Source organism: Oryctolagus cuniculus, chromosome 3, assembly GCF_051225735.1.
Source record: "Oryctolagus cuniculus isolate XC-2025 breed Fujian yellow rabbit chromosome 3, ASM5122573v1, whole genome shotgun sequence".
NCBI lineage: Eukaryota > Metazoa > Chordata > Mammalia > Lagomorpha > Leporidae > Oryctolagus > Oryctolagus cuniculus.
In genome coordinates, this window is record NC_142869.1 from 29413454 (window position 1) to 29436989 (window position 23536).

At 37.9% G+C, this 23536-nt stretch overlaps 2 protein-coding genes across 6 annotated transcripts in view; one reads left to right on the plus strand and one right to left on the minus strand.

Moving 5' to 3' along the window:
• LANCL1 (LanC like glutathione S-transferase 1) overlaps positions 1-18044 on the plus strand; it is a 40702-nt gene extending 22658 nt beyond the window's left edge. For both annotated transcript variants that reach the window (XM_002712454.6, XM_017343077.3), the window contains exons 5-10: positions 6984-7119; positions 8140-8286; positions 11900-12082; positions 13612-13788; positions 14246-14318; positions 14906-18044. In XM_002712454.6, coding sequence (XP_002712500.1) covers positions 6984-7119; positions 8140-8286; positions 11900-12082; positions 13612-13788; positions 14246-14318; positions 14906-14982 — 793 coding nt within the window. In that variant the 3' untranslated portion in view covers positions 14983-18044. The remainder of the gene's footprint in view (positions 1-6983; positions 7120-8139; positions 8287-11899; positions 12083-13611; positions 13789-14245; positions 14319-14905) is intronic.
• The window catches only part of LOC149127296 (uncharacterized), a 264015-nt gene that overhangs the window by 17724 nt on the left and 222755 nt on the right, over positions 1-23536 (minus strand). The gene's annotated exons all lie outside the window — the stretch shown is intronic.

The following is a 23536-nucleotide window of genomic DNA, read 5'->3' on the forward strand; positions in this document are numbered from 1 at the left end:
GTCTGGTATTGTATATTTCATTTACAGACTTTTTGGACCTTTTTTGTACCTGTAGTACTTAAAGAAGGAATCATCCACACTCTTATTGTGTATACACAGATATATACACATACACACACATACACACACACACACACACACACACACGCATGCACACATAAATTCTTCCTCCCCCAGTTTTTTCCATTACATTAATTCTTTCTTAACTCTTTCCACTGGAAATTGTAATATGATTAGGGGGTAGACAGGCCAAGAAGAATCTTCTGCTTTACCTATAATGATCTGAAAATCACTATATTAGATTATTCCCTGAATTTGCAGGTATTTTAGAATATCTTTTCTTACAAGATTAGAAATTATATAGTGTAACTTAAAAAAAAAAAACACTATACATAGTGTGTCTAGAGGAAAAAAAAAACCTTCCACTCCAGGGTTGGGAAATGTTTAAGATAAGATCCGTTGCTAAGTTTGGCCAGAAGGGCAGATGATTTCCCCAAAAGTTTAATAGTTAAAATATGTTCCTTCCATAGCACTTAACTTGTATAAGACCAGCCATTATAAGAAATGTTCCATACTTTCCTGAATTTGAAATCTTGGAACTACTTTTTTGTTTTTTTGCATAGCCAGTGGAAAGCCACTAGGCATACATCTGCTTTAAAGTTCCACAGTATATTCTTATTTGGTGAATCACAACTACCATAAAGTTCTATTTTTATTGTCCCTATCTTTTATATACAATTCCAACCTTTCCCTAAAATGTGCAAACATGTGGTAATAGTTTACAGTGTGAAGAATCCAGTAGGTATTCAATGAAAACTAGGCAGTCAAATAGATTAGGGTTTGTATATTAACAATGTAAAAAAGATTAAATGTGCCTATTTGCTGGGTGCTTAGTCTGTGGCTTTTAAACATGGGGAATCACTGCAACTAGAGGGAGTAGCATTGCCAGACTTTTGAAGTAGACAGCCTATTTTCCTCCTGGCATCTAATTTAAGGAACACTGTAAGGGAAATGTAATTATATATCAACATCTTTTTACTAAAATTAAAACCCTGTTAAGAGTAAGCTTTCCTGGGTGCTAAAAATGCCATCTTAAGTGTTAAAATGATCATATAGCTAGGTTAAGTTTTAAAGGGAACATATAAATAAGATCAAGTGTCTGGCAATAATAATAGAATTAAAAGGGAGAGAATGTTTCAACGTGGGAAGCAGTCCACACAGCAGACTCATAGAATGACAATCACTTTAAATAGCACTCTGACCTCAGAATCAGCCCTTAAGGCATTCAGGCCTGGCTGAAAAGCCCATGAGAGCATTTCAGTAAGTCAAGACACTATGGCAAAAAAAAAAAAGTCCTATATAAAGATCTCTATGAGTGAGACTGCAGTGGAAAGAAGGGGCCATCAAAGGAGCATATACTTTTCTCTGAAGGGAGGAGAAAACTTCCACTTTACTTATGGCCCTGTCTAAATACTAATGGAGATTGTGGATTCAAAAGGCTTCCATAGCCGTGGCAGCTCATGTCAAGAGCTTCAGGTGATCACTGACATCATACATAAGAGTGTTGTTAAATTAACAAAAGGAGTCACTGTGTACTTACTTCCCATGCAGGACCTCTATTCTTAATGAGTTGTATTATAAGAGTTAACTGTAAAATTTGTTCTCAGTGTGTGTGTGTGTGTGTGTATGTGTATGCAAATTGTTGAAATCTTTATTTAGTATAGAGTTGGTCTTCTGTGTATAAAGTTAGTTGAAAATGAATGTTAATGGAGAATGGGACTGGGAATGGGAGAGGGAGGAGGAGGTAGGGTGGAAGTGGGGTGAGAGGGCCGATATGTTGGGAAGAATCACTATATTCCTAAAGTTGTACTTACAATATTTGTACTCCTTAAATAAAATGTTTCTTTGGGAGGGAAAAAAAGAGTAAACTTTCATTCCTGTATTTTTTGTTACCTAGGTAATAAAGTTGTATTTGTTTAATATGTCTTTTTTACAATTTTATGATACTTCAACAATATTTTATTTATATCCAACAGATTTGTTGAGGTTAAAAATATAGAATGTGTGTAAAAGATTTTAAAATATGTTGTTTTTTGCTGCAACCTTGATTTTTCAGATACTTGGAGTTTGTGGCAAAACAAGGACTCATTTGTAAATTACAGTGCTTGCTTTGTTTTTCACATTTCTTCCCTTTTCAAATAAAATTCTACAATTCTTTTCAGTTTCAGGAAATCTAAACTTAATTTTATATCACCAGTTTTTTTTTTATAATCCTCCTTATTTGTCTTACTTTTAAAAACCATCTAATCCTCAAATCACAGCTATTTTGTGATATCATAGACAATAAAATTCTCTGTGTAGTATCTGTTCTGCTCCACGGTCAACATCATGTTCTAGCTTATCTTTCCTATATGTTCTTTGAGAATCATAACTTTAAGTTTTAGAGACCAGCAGGTTCTTTGAGATCATGTAAAGTCTCAACATTAGACAAAGAACTTGAAATCCAAAGAAATCAGTGTATCCCTAAGGTAGAAGTTCTTATGTTTGAGGGCCCGAGGATCTTAGGGCTTCCTGAGGTATGTAAAACCGCCAAATTTTATTCAGTGTGGAGACAGCATTTTCCCTTGTCTTAGAAGAATCTGTGACTCCGTAGAAAGAGTGTTTGTGTATGTTCACATTTGGACTGTAAATGGTCCAGGAAGGCAGGCAGGGCTGGTGGAGTGTTCAGTACATAGTTCTGGTTCTTTCTACTACCTGCTATAATAGATAGTTCAATAAATAGATTGATTGATCATGCCCATTTGTATCCTTCCTTCTACACAGAGATCCTGGTGCCACAGTAAGAGTAGAGAACAATGTCTGTTTTGTACCCAATTAGGTGGCTAACCTGGCATACTTAGTACTTTGGGGCCAGTACTTAGGATGATAAACTTTGGCTTTCTGATGAGGAAATGTAAAACCTCTCTCCTTTGTAGTGTGATGAATCAGAATAATACAAGAACAAAAACTCTACCCAATAACACCCTGGGGAAATACTGCTAGGAATGGAACGGAACTATCATGTTTTTATATCTTTATTCTTCCTTCAGTGAGATCTCAGCAACTTTTTGGCCTCTTCTGAAGATTGGTTGCTATTAATATCAACATATCAAACAAATACATAGAGCTGCAACAGTGTGCTTATGGATTTTAGTTCTGAAAACACAGAATAACTCTTTTGACTTACAAATGCTATTTTTTCTTTGTCTTGAGAATGTAGCATGCAAATATACAGTTAAAAGATCTCCAGCCCAACTGATGCGTTTTAGTGATTTGAATTCAAATCCAGAAAAAAGTAGAACACTTTCTTTATTACCTGAAACTGTATTATTTCAATAAGATGCTCTGAGCAATACTTTATTTTTAAGTATATGAAAGTATTTGCTATCTAGCACCAAATGTAAACAAGTTTGGCTGTAAATTAATTGGAACGCTAATTTTATTACTACCACCTAGTGGTAGTGTAAGTCATAACATTTGCAAATAAAGGAATAGCTTTTACTAGGACAGTGGTTCAGACATTTCAGCAACATCACTGGAGTTAATGCAGTAATTGATCTGAGTAATATTTCCATGGAGTGTTGCTTGATTTTAAATTTTACAGTAATTTCCTTTTTTGAATACTTCTTTCAATCTCCTTTGTAAATTGAGAGTGCCTTTTCAATCTAAATTCTGTGTAATTTGATACAGTTACATAAAAACTTGATAATAGATTTTATCTGAACTCTGAGGCATCATTCTGTTTACTGTAACAGCTGAGTTTGTTAATCAACAGATTGTTTTCTTATAGTTTCAGTGTTACTGAGCTGCAAGTTCTGGCATGAGACAGAAATCAGATTTTTCTTAATCAATGTATTTTAAGTTCTTTAAAAAATTAGAGGTGTCTGTGTGTGTATGGTGTCAAAATGGAAAACAAAATAGCCTATAAATCCTACCATGCACAGAGACTAATGATGTTGAACAAAGGTCACAATGTTACAAGAAAATGAGAAGAAACTTGTGTACCATGGTGGGTGACCTTATTCCAAAGATAGCTATTATTCCACTGTGAATACACTGCCTGTATTTGTGGAAGAAAAAAAACTACATGAGCCAGAATTTGCATATTTAATTTGTGATGCCTCCATTTGCTGAGATAAAAGATTTTTTTTTTTAATAATTGCCACTTGCCAGACTTTTTCAAATGCCTCTTTTCTACTGGAGAGTAAGTTCCCTTAAAGACCGAAAACTTTTTCTCAGTCTTTGTTTCATAACTGCCAGTCTCTTTCAATCACTAAAATAATATGGTCTGGTTATTGAAACCTGTCCTCTTCATTTAGAATGTAAGTGGTCTTCTCACCTCTCCCAAGCTTAGGAGGTGGGGGGAAGGGGTTGGAGAAGAGAATTCTCTCCTCTTTCACAAGTATAGTACCCTCTCTGCAGAGCTGATGCACCTTCACTGTACCTGTTGTTGTATTGCCTGGTGGTAGCAATTTCCAGAGTTTTATTTGCATGATTTTGTTGTTGTTGGGTTTTGTTTGACTGCTGGCCTACAGAGGTTAACAACAGGGACTGTATACTCCCTCATCTATACCCTTACCATCAGGTGTGTTAGAATGAAAGCATGAGTAGTTGCCCAAATCTGCCTAATGTACAAACATTTGTTAGGAAGAAGATACACACATATAACAAATAGACCCCTCCCCTGTCCTGGTAGCTCAGAGAAAGCCCTTCTTAGCCATTATCCTGTAAAGGGTCAGAGAGCCTGTTCTGTCTCCTAAGCCTCCAACTCAAGGTTACCACTCATTCTACCAATGAAAAGCCATTTTCTAATAATTCTTACTACACTTACTAACAAATCCTCTGGTGTAAATTGTGATAAAATTCTTTGGAACTTCTCTGAATGTACATTCCTGATTATAGAGTATTCACAGTAGTATTCACACATAAATGATTACCCCAGGGGTAGGGATTCTGATCCTTTAAATATTAATTAAGCATCTCCCTGGTGTGTTGATAAAGTTAGATAACATTCATGCATAGGCACATCACACTGTTTATATTTAACTAGGAGTAAATTTCCACAGAGACAACAAATGGAAAAAAAATTTAAGTAGGAAAAGCCTATTCATTTTATAGATGAGGAAGCTTAATAACAGATTAAACAGTATATTTAGTGTCATAAGCTACCTCCTGAAATTTGATAGGGCTAATGTCCCTTCATTCCTGTTCTTTTTCTAGAAATTCTCTGGCTGTCTATACAAACATCATTTTGTTAAGTATCACCAAAATTTTAAAAATATTTTAATAACAAATATAATAACACTGAATATGTATACTAGCCTAGGGATCTTTGATAGGCACTCTCAAAATTTCATGTGACAAAAACATATAAAATAGCAAGGATTTACTTTCTACCTGTTGTATTTGTTGCCTCCCTGAGAAAGAAAAAAAGGTTCATTTCAGAGTTCGAAGTACCAAGTATGGTTCCTTTCTCAAGATTATCTCTTCCTGTGATCTCTGCCTAGTTTATGATTCTGTGGGGCTTCTCTTTTTGGTCCTCTGTCAAGAAAATTGAGACTGTGTTACGCCCTTTCCCCATGTAATTTCCATGACTGTGCCTGGTGATGTGGAAAACTGAGAGAGAAGTAAAGCTGTGGGGGACCATAACAGCTCAGATTGCTGAGGAAGGCTTTCTCCCTCAGAGTGTTGACTCTAGGAGGGGACACATTGCTTTCATTTTTTGCTGCCAGCAAAAGGTAGCTTGTGACCTGGGGCAAAAGACAACAGAGAAAAGAAAATAGGAAATAAAAAAGAATTGGGGCTTACCCCCACTTTTTATATTAGGAGTTTTCTTTCCTTTTCTTCCTTAAGACAGGACTAAAGGGCTTCTTCTGGGGCTTTCTGTCAGCCCTTGATGCCCACTTCTAGTTTTAGGCTATTCTCAATGTAGGCCAGAGAAGGGATGTCATAGGAGAAGATATGGTAACCCCACCACTGATCTGGTGGTACCACCAATTCTGGGTTTCTTCCCCATTCTGTTTGTTACTGTTGACTCTTCAAAGTCCTCAAATACTTACTGCCTATATCCAGTCCAGGTGTGGAACTAGCTTTAATGAGAGAGGCATGATGTGTGCTTACTTCATCTTGCCTGGAACCAGAATCAGAACTGTCTTTTTCTGGGAAGCTGAACTGAGTATATCCATAACAACCTAAAAATTGCAATATGTCCATTGGATAAAATACTATGCGAGTGTTATTAAAACATAGGACTATTCAATGTATGCTAATATGGAGTGGTTGTCAAAATGTGCTGTTAAATAGGAAGCTGCAGAGCATTTAAGGGGACATTTATGCTTATATGTACATAAAATAAATCTCAAAATATACAATCATTGACAAAGAAGGTTGCTTATGAACATAAGAACTAGAAGGCTGAGGGATGACTCAGGAAGACTGAGACTTTGTGCTATTTACATATATTATGCATTGTGGTAGATCAAGCTGTTGTACAGATACTCCATGTAACCCTGATGATACATTAAAAATAAACGAAGCAAGGAGATAACTGAGATGCAACAGGCATTTAATTTTATGAAAATTTCTGGTCATTTGAGTGTCCTGTGACCTTTCTCCAGGCTAAGTGCTATCATAGCCAGCAGTTCTCCTTATCTCTGTCCTTACCTGTGAAAGCCCTAGTCTTAGGTTTATCTCCATGAAGAAATACGGAGATTTCAGATGGCTTTAGCTATACATGTCTATTGTTCATTCTTTGTATTTTGTGTTTCAGTTCAGTTGTGAACTGAAGAAAAAAATTTAAGCGTTAATATTTGAATCCTTGACTATCCCAAAGATAGATAGATATAGTATGTCTATGTATGTGTATTTTTTAAATGTACCATGTGTAAACAAATACCATACCTGACCCCCTTCAGGTTATTTTAGAGATATATTTTTATTTCTAGGCTAATTCACCTAAATAAGATTGATCCACATGCTCCAAGTGAAATGCTCTATGGACGAATGGGGTATATCTATGCTCTTCTTTTTGTCAATAAGAACTTTGGAGAGGAGAAGATTCCTCGAAGCCATATTCAGCAGGTACTACAAACTTGTGTCTTTTTAGGAATCCTTTTAGGATCCACTGACTGTAACTACTGATTCTGTCATCCAAAGTGGAAGAATGGTATATCTTGACCTCCAAAGGTCAAGCATGATTAGAGTACCAACAACTTTGCACTGAGTGCTTCTGGAAACAATGTAGGGAGTGACTTTGAGTTAGAAGGCCAATTAGGGGCTGGTGTTGGGGTGCAGTTGGTTAAACCACCACCTGTGACACAGCATCTCATATGAGTGCTGGTTTGAGTCCTAGCTGCTCCCCTTCCAATCCAGCCCCTCCACCAATACACCTGGCAAACCAGCAGAAGATGGCCCAAGTGCTTCAGTCCCTGCCACTCATATGGAAGCCCCAGATGAAGTTCCAGACTCCTGGATTTGTCTGTTCCAGCCCTGGCCATTGCAGCCATTTGGGGAGTGAACCAGCATATGGAAGATTTCTCTCTGTCACTCTCTCTTTAACTGCCTTTCCAATAAATGAATAAATAAATAAATCTTTAAAGAAAAAAGAAGGCGGCCTACCGGTTCAATTGGGAGGGCCTTTCATAAATAGATTAGGGCAATATTAGAGCCGGCTCTCATCTCTCAGATGCTGATACTGATTGAACGCCCTTAATCCAAAATTAAAAACACTCTAAAACAAGTTTTTAGTGGCGACAGATTTTTTTCAAATTAGGGATGCTCTACCAATAAAGTCTTTGAACACTCTGGGCCAAAGTATTTATGATAAGGAATATTTAGCCTGTATCTCCTTTTGGGCCTGAAGGAGTTTATGTTTTTTTTTGACTGGTGAAGAGTTTAGGATCCTCCACCTTGTCCTCTATCAGAGAGAATGTAGGCATACCCACTTCTCTAATGCAGAATTATGCTATGTCCTTCCCTTGCCAGAAGATGGTGTCTAGCTCACTGTGTTCCCCAGTACCTCATAGTGAAAGTTCTTGACCTCCACTAGGAAGCTTTTTATTCTCATTATCTTGTTGTTTTTGGTTGGTTTTATCCCTGCAGATCTGTGAAACAGTTTTAACCTCTGGAGAAAACCTAGCTAGGAAGAGAAACTTTACAGGAAAGACTCCACTGATGTATGAATGGTACCAGGAATATTATGTGGGGGCTGCTCATGGCCTGGCAGGAATTTATTACTACCTAATGCAGGTAAGGGGTGAGTATGGTGAGACTTGAAAATGCGTTTTCCGACACATGTATTATCTTAGGTGAGAAGACAGCTTTAGTTGTATTTTGTGCTTTTATCAACCACTGCGTCTTCCTGCTTGCAAGTACATGACCTAGACAAAGAAAAATAATGTATATTGAGGTGTATTTTAAAGTTTATAAACAAAAAAGCCACTGTGCATTGAGATGTTTGACTTGTAGGTAACCGTACTTGCCCTACTTAATGTCATTTTGCAGACTGAAGCCTTCTGACCTGTAATTCTAAAGGAATGCCTTCTGCTCGCTCTTCTCTTACAGCAAATGCCTTGAATTAAGAATATTATTCTACTTTATAAGGCACAACCCATTGAAACAAATTCAGGAGTAAGAACAAAATCAATAGAAAACAAATGAGCACCAGTTGCCTCAGGCTTGCTTGGATAGCAAAGCTGAGATTTTTCAATGGATTTTGTGTAACTAACCTGAAAAACAGCTGAATGTGCTTAGCCCAATTGTCCTTTGGTTCTAATGCTTTTGGGGACATCAACCAAAGTTGAATACACTGAAAATAAATAGTATTTACTGCAGCAAATGTAATTTGGGAGAGGAGGTCAGAAGAAGACTTCTCATTAGAGTATCATTTTACAAGATGCATTAAAAACTCTTCATAAAGAGGAATTGGCACTGAAGAGTAAAAATAAAAATTCATGGCAAGAGAAAACTGATTTTTAATGGCTACAGAGGTATCCCTCTCATGGTATGACATATAGGAACATGATTCATTAATATGCTCAACATGAGTGCCTGGATATTCATATTCCTAGCTGCTGTGGCTATCATACTACAAAATCACTGTCTGACCTCTATCTACCTGTAACTAAATAATGACAACAAAGCTGAAAACTCAAGGTCATTATTGCTTTCAAATGCAAAGTCACACTAAGAGTGTTAATGGTAATCAGAGACCAACTTTTCTATTTATACTTCTTGATTAGAAATTTTATAAATAGGTTTTTGGCAATTCCTTTAATTTTCTGGCACATTCTCTTAATGTCTCTCTACTTCCAGAAGTAAATGTAGATTCTTAAAAATTTCAGGAACATTAATTCTTCTGATGTGTAAAGGCGAGTTAGAATCACAAATGTTGATTGCTGGATAGCCTCGTCGACCTTTCATTGAAACAGATAATCAGGGAATGTCTCATCCTCTGCTTCCTTTTGTTAGCAGTAATAAGAAATCTGGAAACCTAAGTATTGATTTTTCCATTTGCAGGTTATTATCTGTTTGAAATGATTGAATTTTTAATCCTGAAAGTCCATTCCTGTTTATATCTATTTACCAACATAAAAGAAAACAATATTATTTTTAGGCTATATTGAATAATTCCTACCAGTTTAGGGAAAATCTACTCATTGTAGTCTAGCACTTTAAACTGAGCTTAAATACGTTCTATCTATCTATAAAACATACACACACACACACACACACACACACAGAGTCCCCTACAGGTCTCATGCACTTTCAGAATCTTGTAAAAGCTGTCCTGTCCATATCATGTCATTCCTACCACCTCCTACCTGTGTTTCATATCACTCTCCACCCCTCATTCTCATGCCCTGCCCATCAAAACAGTACATTGTTGTTTAAAGAATGAGCAATGCATTAAAAAAAGGGAAACTGAAAATTTGTATCAAAACAAATCTTTGGTCAACTTGACCTATAAATCAAAATCAAATTCTATGCAGAAAGAATTCATCTAGGGGCCAGAGTTATGGTTCAGCACATTAAGCCACCACCTGCAATGCTGGTGCTAGTCTCAGCTGTTCTACTTATGATCCAGTGCCTTGCTAAGATGCTTGTGAAAGCAGCTATGGCCCAGGTACATGGCCCCCTGCCACCCACATGGGAGACTTGGATGGTGTTCCTAGCTCCTAGATTTGGCCTGGCTCCACCCCAGCCATTAACAGCAATTTGGGAAGTGAACCAGCTGATAGAATATCTGTGTGTGTGTGTCTCCATCTCTCCCAAGTAAATCTTTAAAAAAAAAAAAAAAAACCTTCATCTAGTGTCACTCTGTAGTTTGGTACCTAGACTCCAGGTCTCTTACCTTGTTGGTATCCTCTTCTTTCAGAACTATCATCTATCACTTCTCTAAATATAATAACAAAAGCTGACTTGTATTGTCTAATGCACCTCTCTTGTGGCCTTTACAGCATGCTGTAGGAATTGAAACCTTAGTTGGGCCGGCGTTGTGGCTCACTTGGTTAATCCTCCGCCTGTGGCACCGGCATCCCTTATGGGTACCGGGTTCTAGTCCCGGTTGCTCCTCTTCCAGTCCCGCTCTCTGCTGTGGCCTGGGAAGGCAGTGGAGGATGGCCCAGGTGCTTGGGCTCCTGCACCCCATGGGAGACCAGGAGGAAGCACCTGGCTCCTGGCTTCGGATTGGCGTAGCTCCGGCCGCAGCGGCCATTTGGGGGGTGAACCAACGGAAGGAAGACCTTTCTCTCTGTCTCTCTCTCTCTCACTGTCTAACTCTACCTGTCGAATAAAAAAGAAAAAAAAAAAAAAAAGAAAAGAAACCTTAGTAACTTCCTCTTAGACTGACATTATCAAGCACTAAGGAAAATCATTGAAATGTATGGAGATAACAACAAAAACTGAGGAGTAATACATATAGAAGGCCCCAAGAGTTACATGATAGCAGTTTTAGTTGGTTCCATTATTTAAAATTATAGATTAAAATCAAGGTATCAGGTTATAAAACTAGATGACATCTAAAATGTCTTAATGACCTTTCAACTTCTCTTGGTCATGATTTGTTTCTGGTTTAAAACTCATACTTTGGGGTTGGCTCTGTGAGGTACCAGGTAAAGCCGCCACCTGCAGTGCTGGCATCCTATATGGATGCCAGTTCTAGTGTCAGCTGCTCCACTTCTGATCCAGCTCTCTGATATGGCCTGAGAAAGCAGTAGAAGATGGCCCAAGTCCTTGGGCCTCTGCATCTGCATGGGGAACCTGAAAGAAGCTCCTTCAGATTGGTGCCACTCTGGCCATTGTGGCCATCTGGGGAGTGAACCAGCAGATGGAAGACCCCTTTCTCTCCCTGCCTCTCCTTTTTTTTTTTTTTTTTTTTTTTTTTTTTGACAGGCAGAGTTAGACAGTGAGAGAGAGAGACAGAGAGAAAGGTCTTCCTTTTTCCGTTGGTTCACCCCCCAAGTAGCCCCTACAGCCGGCGCGTTGCAGCTGGTGTGCTGCACTGATCTGAAGCCAGGAGCCAGGTGCTTCTTCCTGGTCTCCCATGCAGATGCAGGGCCCAAGGACCTGGGTCATCCTCCACTGCCTTCCCGGGCCACAGCAGAGGGCTGGACTGGAAAAGGAGCAATGAGGACAGAATCTGGCGCCCCAATGGCACTAGAACCCGGGGTGCCAGTGCCACAGGTGGAGGATTAGCCTATTGAGTTGCAGTGCCGGCCTCCCTGCCTCTCTTTAACTCTGACTTTCAAATAAATAGATAAATCTGGGGAAAAAAAATACTCAAAATCTGGGGAAAAAAAATACTCAGGCCTTGGGAAGTTTCTGTTTCAGCAGAACTAATATGTCCATTTCTCACTTTTAGCCTAGCCTTCAAGTGAGCCAAGGGAAGTTGCATAATTTGGTCAAACCCAGCGTGGACTACGTTTGCCAGCTGAAATTTCCTTCTGGCAATTACCCTCCATGTGTGGGTGATAATCGAGATCTGCTTGTCCACTGGTGTCATGGTGCCCCTGGGGTAATCTACATGCTCATCCAGGCCTACAAGGTACGTGTATTTTCTCATTTTAGTGATAAAATAGAAAATTTATCAAAGCATTTATAACTTACAGTTATAAATAGGCACTGGCATCTCATATAAGCTTTCAGTGTGTCAAATCCTACATTTTGGAAAGTTAGAGATAAAGAAAAACTTTTAAAACTGGCTTCTATTTTTAAAGACCCTTATTGCAATAAGATCTCAAAAATAATTTACTCAGAATAATTTTGAAATCTTTGCTTAAGATATAGGAGACAGCAAAAGATTGTAAAGATCTATCTGAATTTTCCTTACAAAGTTTGGTGTTTTATAATCAACTTTGATGTTAATAAATTACAATTTCTTCTCCAGTGTGTAAAGAAACTTCTTTTTTTTTTATTTACTTTTTTTTTAACTTTTATTTAATGAATATAAATTTCCAAAGTACGGCTTATGGATTACAATGGCTTCCCCCCCATAACGTCCCTCCCACCCGCAACCCTCCCCTTTCCCACTCCCTCTCCCCTTCCATTCACATGAGGATTCATTTTCAATTCTCTTTATATACAGAAGATCAGTTTAGCATACATTAAGTAAAGATTTCAACAGTTTGCTGCCACCCAGAAACATAAAGTGAAAAATAATAGATGATTTTTTAAATGATGATGAAATCAGATCAGACCTATTGTCATGTTTAATCCTAGTGAGAGTCAAGTTGGGAATTGCTAGTTTCTTCTTTTTTTTTTTTTTTTTTTTTAACGGAAGATCAGTTTAGTATACATTAAGTAAAGATTTCAACAGTTTGCACCCCCATAGAAACACAAAGTGAAATATACTGTTTGAGTACTCGTTATAGCATTAAGCCTCAATGTACAGCACATTAAGGACAGAGATCCTACATGAGGAGTAAGTGCACAGTGACTCCTGTTGTTGACTTTACCAATTGACACTCCTGTTTATGGCATCAGTAATCTCCCTATGCACCAGTCATGAGTTTCCAAGGCTATGGAAGCCCCTTGAGTTCTCCAACTCTTATCTTGTTTAGACAAGGTCATAGTCAAAGTGGAGGTTCTCTCCTCCCTTCAGAGAAAGGTACCTCCTTCTTTGAAGACCTGTTCTTTCCACTGGGATCTCACTCACAGAGATCTTTCATTTAGGTTTTTGTTTGTTTGTTTGTTTGTTTGTTTGTTTGTTTTTTACCAGAGTGTCTTGGCTTTCCATGCCTGAAATACTCTCATGGGCTAGAAACTTCTTAATAGTGAAGGGCGTCTTAGCTTGGATAGGATAAGCGTGTGTTCTTTGAAATGTGACAGATAAAAACAGCAAATTGTAAGTTCAACAGTGCTTCATCAGTAACACACACATAGATGAACCACATGCAGGTAAACAAACTATACTGAGAAATCATGTTCAAATATTTTTAAAAAGGATGATGGAAAACTAGTCAGTTATCATAATTTGTCACTACTAATGTAACATCTGTTACCTCTCAGAAGAAATGTTAATAGAACTTGCTTTTATATCCCGTGTAATAAAATTCAAGTCTCTTGACCCTGCAGGTATTCAAAGAGGAGCAGTATCTCTGTGATGCCTATCAGTGTGCTGATGTGATCTGGCAGTACGGGTTGTTGAAGAAGGGATATGGGCTGTGCCACGGTGCTGCGGGGAATGCCTATGCCTTCCTGACGCTGTACAACCTGACACAAGACATGAAGTGTCTGTACAGGGCCTGTAAGGTAGGAGTCAGAACCATTGAAAGGAAAGCAGCTCTTCCAGGAGGCTGTAGAAAGGGCTATTACTCATTGGATTTAGTTGGCGTATTTTTTAAACTGTCTATAGATAACAAACATGTTCTTTAAGGAAAAACTTCCAAAAGCTGTTCAATTGAATTAACTCTCTTCTTTTAAAGGACATAATACTTTCTACTCTAAAGCATTTATGAGTAAAATAAGAAAGGCAAAGGATGATATTTTTCCTTTGATTTTGTTAACCTTGGTGATATGTGTCTCTGATAGCTCACTAAATACCTTGTGTGGTGCATTACACTGTTTGAGACCATTCGGTTCTCTGCACCAGTCCCTTTTCTCTGATTTGATAGTTTCTGACTTTTCAGAGTAATCCTTAGGGATAATATCAAGTTGTGGGGTCCCTGGATAAAACCACTGCAGTAATTTAACTTGATCACATTTTCAGTTCGCTGAATGGTGCTTAGATTATGGAGAACATGGATGCAGAACACCGGATACTCCTTTTTCCCTCTTTGAAGGTATTTTTCACATGTTATTGATTTGCTTTATAATAGCAGCATATCCTTCTCTGCTTGGTAATTAATGTATTTGAATTTGAGTTTTATCAACAGATTAATTTTCTTCAACCACTTCATTATTTCCTAGTATGACAAATCAATACTAAGCACCTGTACTACCACAGACCTAATAACAGTAGTAATAGTGGTAACTGCCATATGTGGAGTCAGGCACATGCTAGCAATCTTTCAGATGCTATCATGAATCATTTTGGCAAAAACATACAGGTATTTCTGTGCTTGTGTCACAGATGAGAGGACATGGGCTCAGCCTAAGTGGCCCATGGTGCCCTGGTGAAGCAGCTCAGGTATGGTAAGTGACAGGGCTGTGACTTGAATTTGTTGGACTCCTCCTCTCTTCTGTGTTCCACCTGGATGAAAAAGCTAACGTTCCAACTCTACAGTGTGTATGATAAATTTAGACAGATTCCCACATCCTTTAAATTATTATCACTAATGTCATAATATACTTGATGCTGAAAAATGAAGCTACCCTATAAAATGGAATCATCTGATATAATAACTTTTACCTCTTTCTCTTCCTTCAGGAATGGCTGGAACAATATATTTCTTGGCTGACCTGTTAGTCCCCACGAAAGCCAGGTTCCCTGCCTTTGAACTCTAAAAAGAAAGCATGCCCCCTGCAACTTAAGCATGATCCTTTCCATGTATTCAAAGCTGGCTCTGTGCTTCCATGCTTTTCAAGGAAATAGAATCAAAGGTGTACCTGGTTGATATTTTTTTCAAAATTTGTCTTTCATTTAGTTTCTTGTTTTCGTATTTATATTTATTTAAAAGTATCTGAAGCAGTCCTTGAAGTTCTGTTTCTTCCTGAAAAGAGGATGTGTAGTATTTTGAGGTCATAGACATATATTTCAGAACTTGGAGAAAATTATAGTTAAGTTTATAAATGTAACCATCTGTTATGGTTCCAAATGTTTGTAAAAGAAACTATAGATAAACAAAGATAAATATATGACCATTGTTGAATATCGCCCTCCACCTCTCCTGTTTAATACTTTTCCTTCAACAAGGAGGGCAGACAACTTACATAACTTACTTTCTCTAAGTGGCTGATTATGAAAGGGGACAAAATTATAACTATATGCTTTCAAAAGCATGATTTCACAAGCTACAAACTCTACTAAGGACCTAAATAACATTTTTGAAATTTTTGATGCCTACTTGGACTAGAACTACATGTACTTTTGAGTTTGCTTATTTTTGTCTGTAAGGCTCTGTAAGCCAATGTTTCTATCAAAAATTCTAAAATTTGACAGTCATTGTAAAAATTCTTATTTGAAAGTTCAAGATAAGCTAACAATTACAGTTTATTGCTTTCTCTAAAATAACCTAGTATATTTTGGAACTATTTATCTACATTTGTTTGTATTGTTTGGTACTGATACTCATATAAGGAAGTAAATTTTGTGTGTGAATGTGCTGCAAACTAGAATTCTAGTCCACTCTGTTCGACTGACCGTCTAAATTTCCTCTTGTGTTTAATTTACTTTGCAGTATGACTATGCTTTAATCCTGTCTATTTGGTACAAGCCATAAAATACTTTCTCTCATATCAGTTTATCTGAATATTAGCGTTTTTACTAAATAGTACAGCAATAGAAATTTGTTTTAAAATGAGAGGCAGAAAAGGTAATGCCATATAACCAATCAGTAACTTGAATACAAACACTAAACTTCTGCTAAAAATGCTGTTCATCTAAGAAGTAAAATCTAGAATTCATGCTTAGAACAAATGAATCTTTGCACATCCTCAGCTTAACAATTCAATTTCTGAGACCAAAGAGTTGGGTTTTATTTGGTGAAAGAAGACTCCCTGGTGCTTCAGATTCTGTCTGCATGTTTTGACTCATCAGCTCCTCTTCCTTTCATTGCTGCTTTCCCACGCCTATTTTGTCTCTTTTTGATTGATTTTGGAATATTTTGCAGCTTAAAAAAAAAACAAAAAAACAGGGCCTAAGAATTTTAAATGTGCCTATTTCGAGGGTCTCTTGGTCACAAAAACATGCTATTTTTATTGGAACTTTAAAACAAATCCCCACTGAGTGTATACTAGTACATATGGGGATCCTTCCTCTATTACTTTCCAGTTAGCACCAAAATAGCTAATATTATTGGAAATTGTCTAACCCATTAGAGACTACTGATAGTAGAATCCAAAAAGCAGCCCACTGCTCCATTGTTAGGATTAACATACTCCTTCTAGTCTCCTCTCTGATTTCTAAAGGGCTGCAGAAAGCCGAGTGCAAGCTGTGCCTTCTTGTGAAAGTTCTGGATCAACACTGTCAGCATTTACAGTAATTAGTAAAAATAGTGCATGGCTAAGTTACTTTGCCTTTGGCTGGGCAACCAACTTTAAAGAGTAAAGCTCAGTTGGTTCAGTTAAGTGTCTTGCCATACTGTGCCTGCACTTTTAGCTACCATAGTTACTAAGGAGAAAAGAACAAAATACACTTTTCTGTGCTCCATAGATTTGATTACAGTGGTTCTCCAAGCACCCTAATTAGTTCAACCCCAAGGAAGATTTCAAAGCAGGGAAAAGAACATTTGAAATAAGATTCTTATTACTCATTAATCAACACAAAAACACAAACACAACTCAAGTTCCTTTCATTTCCTTTTTTTTATTTTTTAGCTTCTTAAGACTTTTTAAACTGTCGGGATTTTGTATTTGTGCCACTGTTTTCGTTATTTATGCTTAACGGCTAAGAAAGTTTTGATAGGATTTTAAACTCAGGCAGAAACTACAAAGACTAGTACCTTAACATTGTGGTACTGATTGAAAGAAACTTTCACACTGGCTTTCTTAGTTTTAAGGGGAAAAATCATCATGGCTGTAGTTCCATTTTTAGCACATTTTTACTCAGATATTTTCTTCTTGATAGAAGGAAACTTTCTACAAAAGCCCAATACTTTCACTCTTATCTCCATGCAAACACTAGGTAATAAACCCTTCAAAGCTTGTCCAGCAGTGTTCATTTATCCTGTTGGATGTTTCTGTTCATGTAGTAATGCGAGATTGCAGTAGTTAACTTTTGATCATGTAACAACTGTTAACATTAACACCACCATTTCCATGGATCCTGTTGGGCTTTAGAGAGCTGAGTTGTCAGTCTTTAATCCTTAGAGCCATTTGTCCCCTTTTCATCTTTGATGTCAGTCCAGCTATTTGGCATCAAAAGTCTTCATGGTAGGTATGGTTTTAAGTAAAAGTGGATCTAAGGCCATTTTCTGTCTGTAGTACCACTCCCCTAAAGAATTCAATTTAAAGACATACTCTGCCTCTGCATCCTTGAGTTAACTTGGGTCTAATTTTATGATGCTCTGCCTTCTACCAGCTGGTTTTGAAATACAAAGATTAAGCATTCATTTAAATATGTCTTTAGTTATTAGAATTCATCTGTTGTTCTTTATTGGGCAGTCTGATTTCTGATTCATTCTGCTTCCTCTAAGCAGATCAGAACACCCCATTCCTGTATTTCCTATAGTGTTGAACTGCAGAAGACTGTTTCTCTCCTATAGGTAAAAACAACACGTTTGGAATATTCAGGGAATCCACCCCAATGTTATATTGTCGTTTATTGGAAGGGGCTGGGATCATAGGTATTTCTGTGTTCTGTAAAGGATTTGACTTAACTGGTTCTCAATAAAACTTTATTAGGATTATTTATTGTCATGCTTTTTTTCTTTCAATTTAAACCTGAAGAAATATTTTCCTTCAATGGCAAATGATAACTTTTGTTTGGGATTTGTTCTCTTTCTTCATTGTTTAAATGTGCCTATCATTGGGTTTAAACAAGATTTAAATATTAAATGTGCCTATGTTGGGTTTAAACAAGATTTGTACTACTTTCTGAAAATAGAAATTTCGAAGAGGAAAATATTCTTAAATCTTATCATCACAGAATTAGGAGGAATCTACTAGGCTTCCAGCAGAGCAGTGGATTAACCATCTCATACGTATTAGAGTCAGAGCAGTGGATTAACCATCTCATACGTATTAGAGTCTACCCCACAGTTATTAACTAAAGGTCTAGAAATTGATTTCCCTACTGACCATTTCTGAAAGGAACATCGAATGGAAGAGGGGATTAAATGAGGTATAATTATAAAATGTATAGGCAAAAGTTGACAAGGAGTTCTGCTGCATCACCTGGGATGACTTTATACCACTACTTTCATGACACAGCTGGTTAGTGTCACTTAGCACAATAGAGATTTCCCAAACTGTAAAGTAATTTTTTGCATCTCCAAATCATAGTTTGATCTCTGACACCTGTGATTAAAATGCTCTTCATACCTCTAATCTATTGATAGAACAACTCATAATACCTAGAGTAAAAGCTTATTTTTATTTCTTTCCTTTGAGTGAAAGATGTATACTAATGTCAAATCTATAGTGCAAGCAATGAGACATGGAGAGGACAAAGTCTTGCAGAGGTCCCACGGAGAGTCCAGAGTGATGCTTGGAGCATTTCCACTACCTCTCCACAGATGACATTTTAATTGGCAAAGCCAGCTAGCATTGCTTTTTAGTTTACCACTCCCCCACACATCTTTCTACTCGAAGAAAAATAATGACAAGCACATCAGATTGCTCCACAGTTCATTCCATGAACAAATATAAAACTTGAAGAAGTAATTTGTCTCTTGTGACTTCCTCATAATAGTTTGAGTTGTTTTCTCCTACTTTTGCATTAGGAAAAACTTTTGCCTCCTTTTCATACTCTCTGATTAGAAGAGAATAATAACTTTTCTGTCATTTCTTTTTCTGAAGATATTTTCCATTTGGATTCAGGATCATTAAAAGTCTATGTGTTCTCTAATAAGTATCACTTAAACAGAAAAATCTGTGGCAGCCAACGAAAAGTTGCTTCCTTTTTTTGTTGTCCATCCCAATTCAGTCTTTTCCTTCAAACACTATGGGTCAGTTAACAAAGCAAGAGAACACTGGCTTTTTTGTTGGAGAACATGCTGGCTTCCTTGGTTGGATTGTGTGAACAGTCCAAACATTATTTCACAGAAGCCCTGTGCTAGTGCACCCTTGAGAGGTTATTTGACAGTTTCATGAGTTATGGGAGAAAGCATCAAACACAGAAAGTCAAAAGATAAAACAGTGAGGACAGAGAAATGGATCTTAGCAGGGCCACTGCTTATAGTTAACCAGTTTAATTTCGCATTTCTCCACTGTGTTAACTTTTCATCTACATGCAAATTATAGCCTTGGTGACATTAAGTCTGCAGTTGATGCCTTGTCACTCTCCAGATAAGTGTTAGAGAAACCACTGTGAGCATTTCATTATGCAGGGGAAGGCAGGATTCTTTGTAAATCAGTTTTTAAAGAAGTATCACAATTGCCTAATTCCTCTTCTCTGATGGAGCTGGGATATTAAGAAAGACATTTGTAACCTGAGAAGTACTGATGTGGCTCATGGTGAAAGCTGATGGCTTATACTGATCATTTGCTTAGGATTCAACACTCAAAATTTAGCATGCACCCTCTTTCTGATATAATCTGAATGGATGGCTAACACTGTCAGCTTATTGCTAGGACATGCTATTTTATTAGTTGTGCCATGAGCAATGTGTTCAAATAATTTCTCTCTCGAAGTAATTAAACATGCATGTATGCAAGGTGCCTGACTAGGGGTCTGTGTACATAAAATGGGTAAACTTGCTCTGATGACACACAGCCTAGTGAAAACAGGGAACTAGACAAGGAAACAGTCTAATATTTCTGTTAACCCCTCCAACCCCTCCTTCCCTTGTTTCATAAGTTTCAAGTGTATCCAGGTGTCTGGTATGGCCTGTGGTTTCTAATACTCTTACACAGAGAAGACACTTCAAAAGCCACTCAATCAGCCCCAATGTACCCAGTGTTTTTTCTTCTGGACTAATTTGGTGATGGGCAGTTGGAAGACAAAACATCACTCCAAAATTACTTCCATGCAATTTCAAAAACCCCCACTGTTAGTGTTATTATATTTATATCAAATCCATTGTCCTCAGGAATATTCTGTTAAGATGCAATTATGTACTTTAGAATAAATAGTTCACTGATCCTGCTATTTTGTTAGCTTTTTATTAACTGGCTCATGACTTCATAACAATTAACTTGAAGAACCTTTAACATTATTCATTGTGCTACTAGAATATTACTAATTATAGCATCTAACTGTAATTAGAAAGGTGGTATCTGCTCACAGAAAAACTGCTTAGATGTGGAGACACAGTAAGTAACTTCAATGTGGTAGGGAACCACACCACGATTGATTTGGTGAGTAATGAACAAGGGGAAAAAATAGAAGTGTATGACAATCAAAGAAACTTGCTAAAAAACAACCATCAATGTGCATACAAATCTGAGGATCCTGTTAACATGATTCTAAAATGCAGGTTGGATGGGCCTAAGACTGTACATTTCTAACAAGTTACCAGGTACTGTCCATGCTGGCCCAAGAACTTACTATGAGTTCCATGGGGTTAGATACTCTGTTATGAATCCCAACTAAGTAGAAAAAAAGAAAGTAGAGTGAATTGGCTAAGCAATTGGAAAAATTGATATATATGAAATTAAAGGCACATGTATGTAGCAAGAACATGAAAGAGTTAAAATAATTGGACTCTGGTTTCTGATGAGACCCATTTCCATATAATGCCAAGGCAAAGGATCTGGCCTTGAGGTAGCCAATTCTCTGTAGTGGCGATTGTAGCAAGTGAAAAAAACAAAAGGACTTGGCATGGATATTTATGATATGAACTGGATAACTGCCAAAAAGTTGGAAATTTTTTTCAGTCCAGAGAATCACAAGATCTGAGAATCATAGGCAAGATCTCTCAGCCAAAGAACTAAATTGAAACACTGAAATTGTAAAGGCTAGTTTGAGAAACATTAATTCCCTCTGCACCCTTTTAGAATTTATAAGAAGGGGCTGGTGCTGAAGCACAGCAGGTTAAGCCGCAGCTTGCAGTACCAAAATCCCAGAGAGCTGTCTGAGTCCTGGCTGCTCTGTTTCTGATCCAGCTCTCTGCTAATGCACCTGTGAAAGCAGCAGATGCTGGCCAAGATATTTGGCCCTTACCACCCATGTGGGAGATCAGGATGGAGTCTCTGGCTCCTGGCTTCAACCTGGTCCTGCCCTCACTGTTGCAGCCATTTTGGGAGTGAACCAGAAGATGGTAAATAGATCAATCTCTGTCATTCTTCCTTTCACATAAATAAATCTTTTTAAAAAAATTTATAAGGAACCAAGATTAGCCACCAACTCTTTAAAGATATTTGAGGGGGCTTCAGGGAGGGAGAGGTTGTCTTCTTAGAAGTGTATCTATGAAACATTAAACCTGTTCTCTTTATATTAATAAATTTTTTAAATTTCACATAAAAAACACCAATTACATTCCTTTTTCCCAAGCTTTTCTTACCATGTTATGAACAATTTATACTAAATGCATCATTTGCCTTTATTTGCCATCCTCTGCCATTTGCCAGGATTCCTATATGAAAATTTCATAAAATGTTGTGAGTCCATAGTGCCTTGGAGGTCATTTCAGAATCTATTTCAGAATCTGGTTATGTGTGCTAAGCAAGTATATTGCCAAGAACATGTGCACTGAGATAGGTATGAAGAGACAGAGATACTTCAGTGCTTAAGACCCAGGAAGTCTAGAAACGTCAATAGAAATAGGAACAACCCATTATTTCCTTAACTCCCTAATTAAAAATTTTCAGGATTCATCATTATGCCATCGGGCTAAATAACCCCAAACCTGGCAGGATTTTTACTGCCCCAGCAATAATCATTACAAGTGCCCCACCAGGGCAACACATTGTAAATGAGGATCTCAAACCTAGCATTTGGTACCCCCAAAAGGTGATTTGAGGCAGTTTGTGGGAAGTCTGCTCCTCTCCATTGCTCCTTCAACACTCCACACTGATCACATTTCTGGAAGACAAGGTGAGTCCTGTTGAGTTTCCTCTTGAGGACCTTGCATTCCTGCCCCAGAAATACTAGCACTAGGTCCGGGTCCCTCCTCTAGTCTAGGAACTGTACCCCTCTGGCCTGACCTCATTAACCCAAGGAATAGCCTGCTGTTAAGAGATGGTGTCATTTCATGGTGGAGTGAGAGACCTGAGGATACCTGCCCCACTCCCTTCCCTTCACTCTTTGCTCTATTCAACTCTCTGGGACACACCCTGACGCAATTTCTGCAGGGGAAACACACCCTCAGGAACCCCTAAGGATTCATCCCGTAGGTAACTCCTCCATAACTTTAAGGCTCAAATGCAGGGGGAGAAATTATGCCAAAAAGATTCATCTTTTTCTGCAATTCAGTTTGGCCACCACATAGACTAGATAATAATAGACAATGGCCAGAAAATGGGACCTTTGATGCCCAAATTATTTGAGACTTAGATAACTTCATCAATCACAATGGGAAAATGGTATGAGGTTCCTTACATTCAGGAATTCCTTCTCTATAATCGCCCTTCTGTCTACCTCAGTTGCACCACTAGCAGATTCTCCCCCTCAGGGAAAAGATCAAACCTCTAATCCCTGGGCCTCTAAACTCTGAACCTTTGGTCCTGCCAAGCATGCCCCTTCTTATACCCCATCTGCACCCTCTGAGGAATCTTCCTCTTCTTCCAAACCTTCTTCTCAGTCCCATTCTACTTCTCACCTCCCTCCTTCTCTCTCCCTGCTGCCCATTCACACTCCCCAAAACCACCCGCAACTGCTCACCCCCTACCACCATCCCCATCTTGTCCCTCTGTGAGGTGGCTGGCATTGAGGGTATCATTCATGTCCGTTATCTTCCTATATGTTACCCATTCTTTGACCTCACCTATCAGGACGCTACTGTTATTTCCTCTTCCACTACACTTGAAGAAAAGGCCTGTGTCTGGGCTTCCTCCATGGCCTTTGTCAACTCCCTAGACACACAGGACCCAAACTGACACCCCACTAGAATAGCATTATCAACCCTATTGTACTGATCCAGAGTGTATAGTCCTTTTCTTAACCTGTGTATTACAGGGAATGAAAAATGCTGCCCTTAAGGCTACAAAGTATAATAAAATTCAAGAGGTCACTCAAAACTTGGTAAACGTCCCATAGCTTTTATGAGCTTACTCTCAGAGGCCCTCTTCAAATATACCA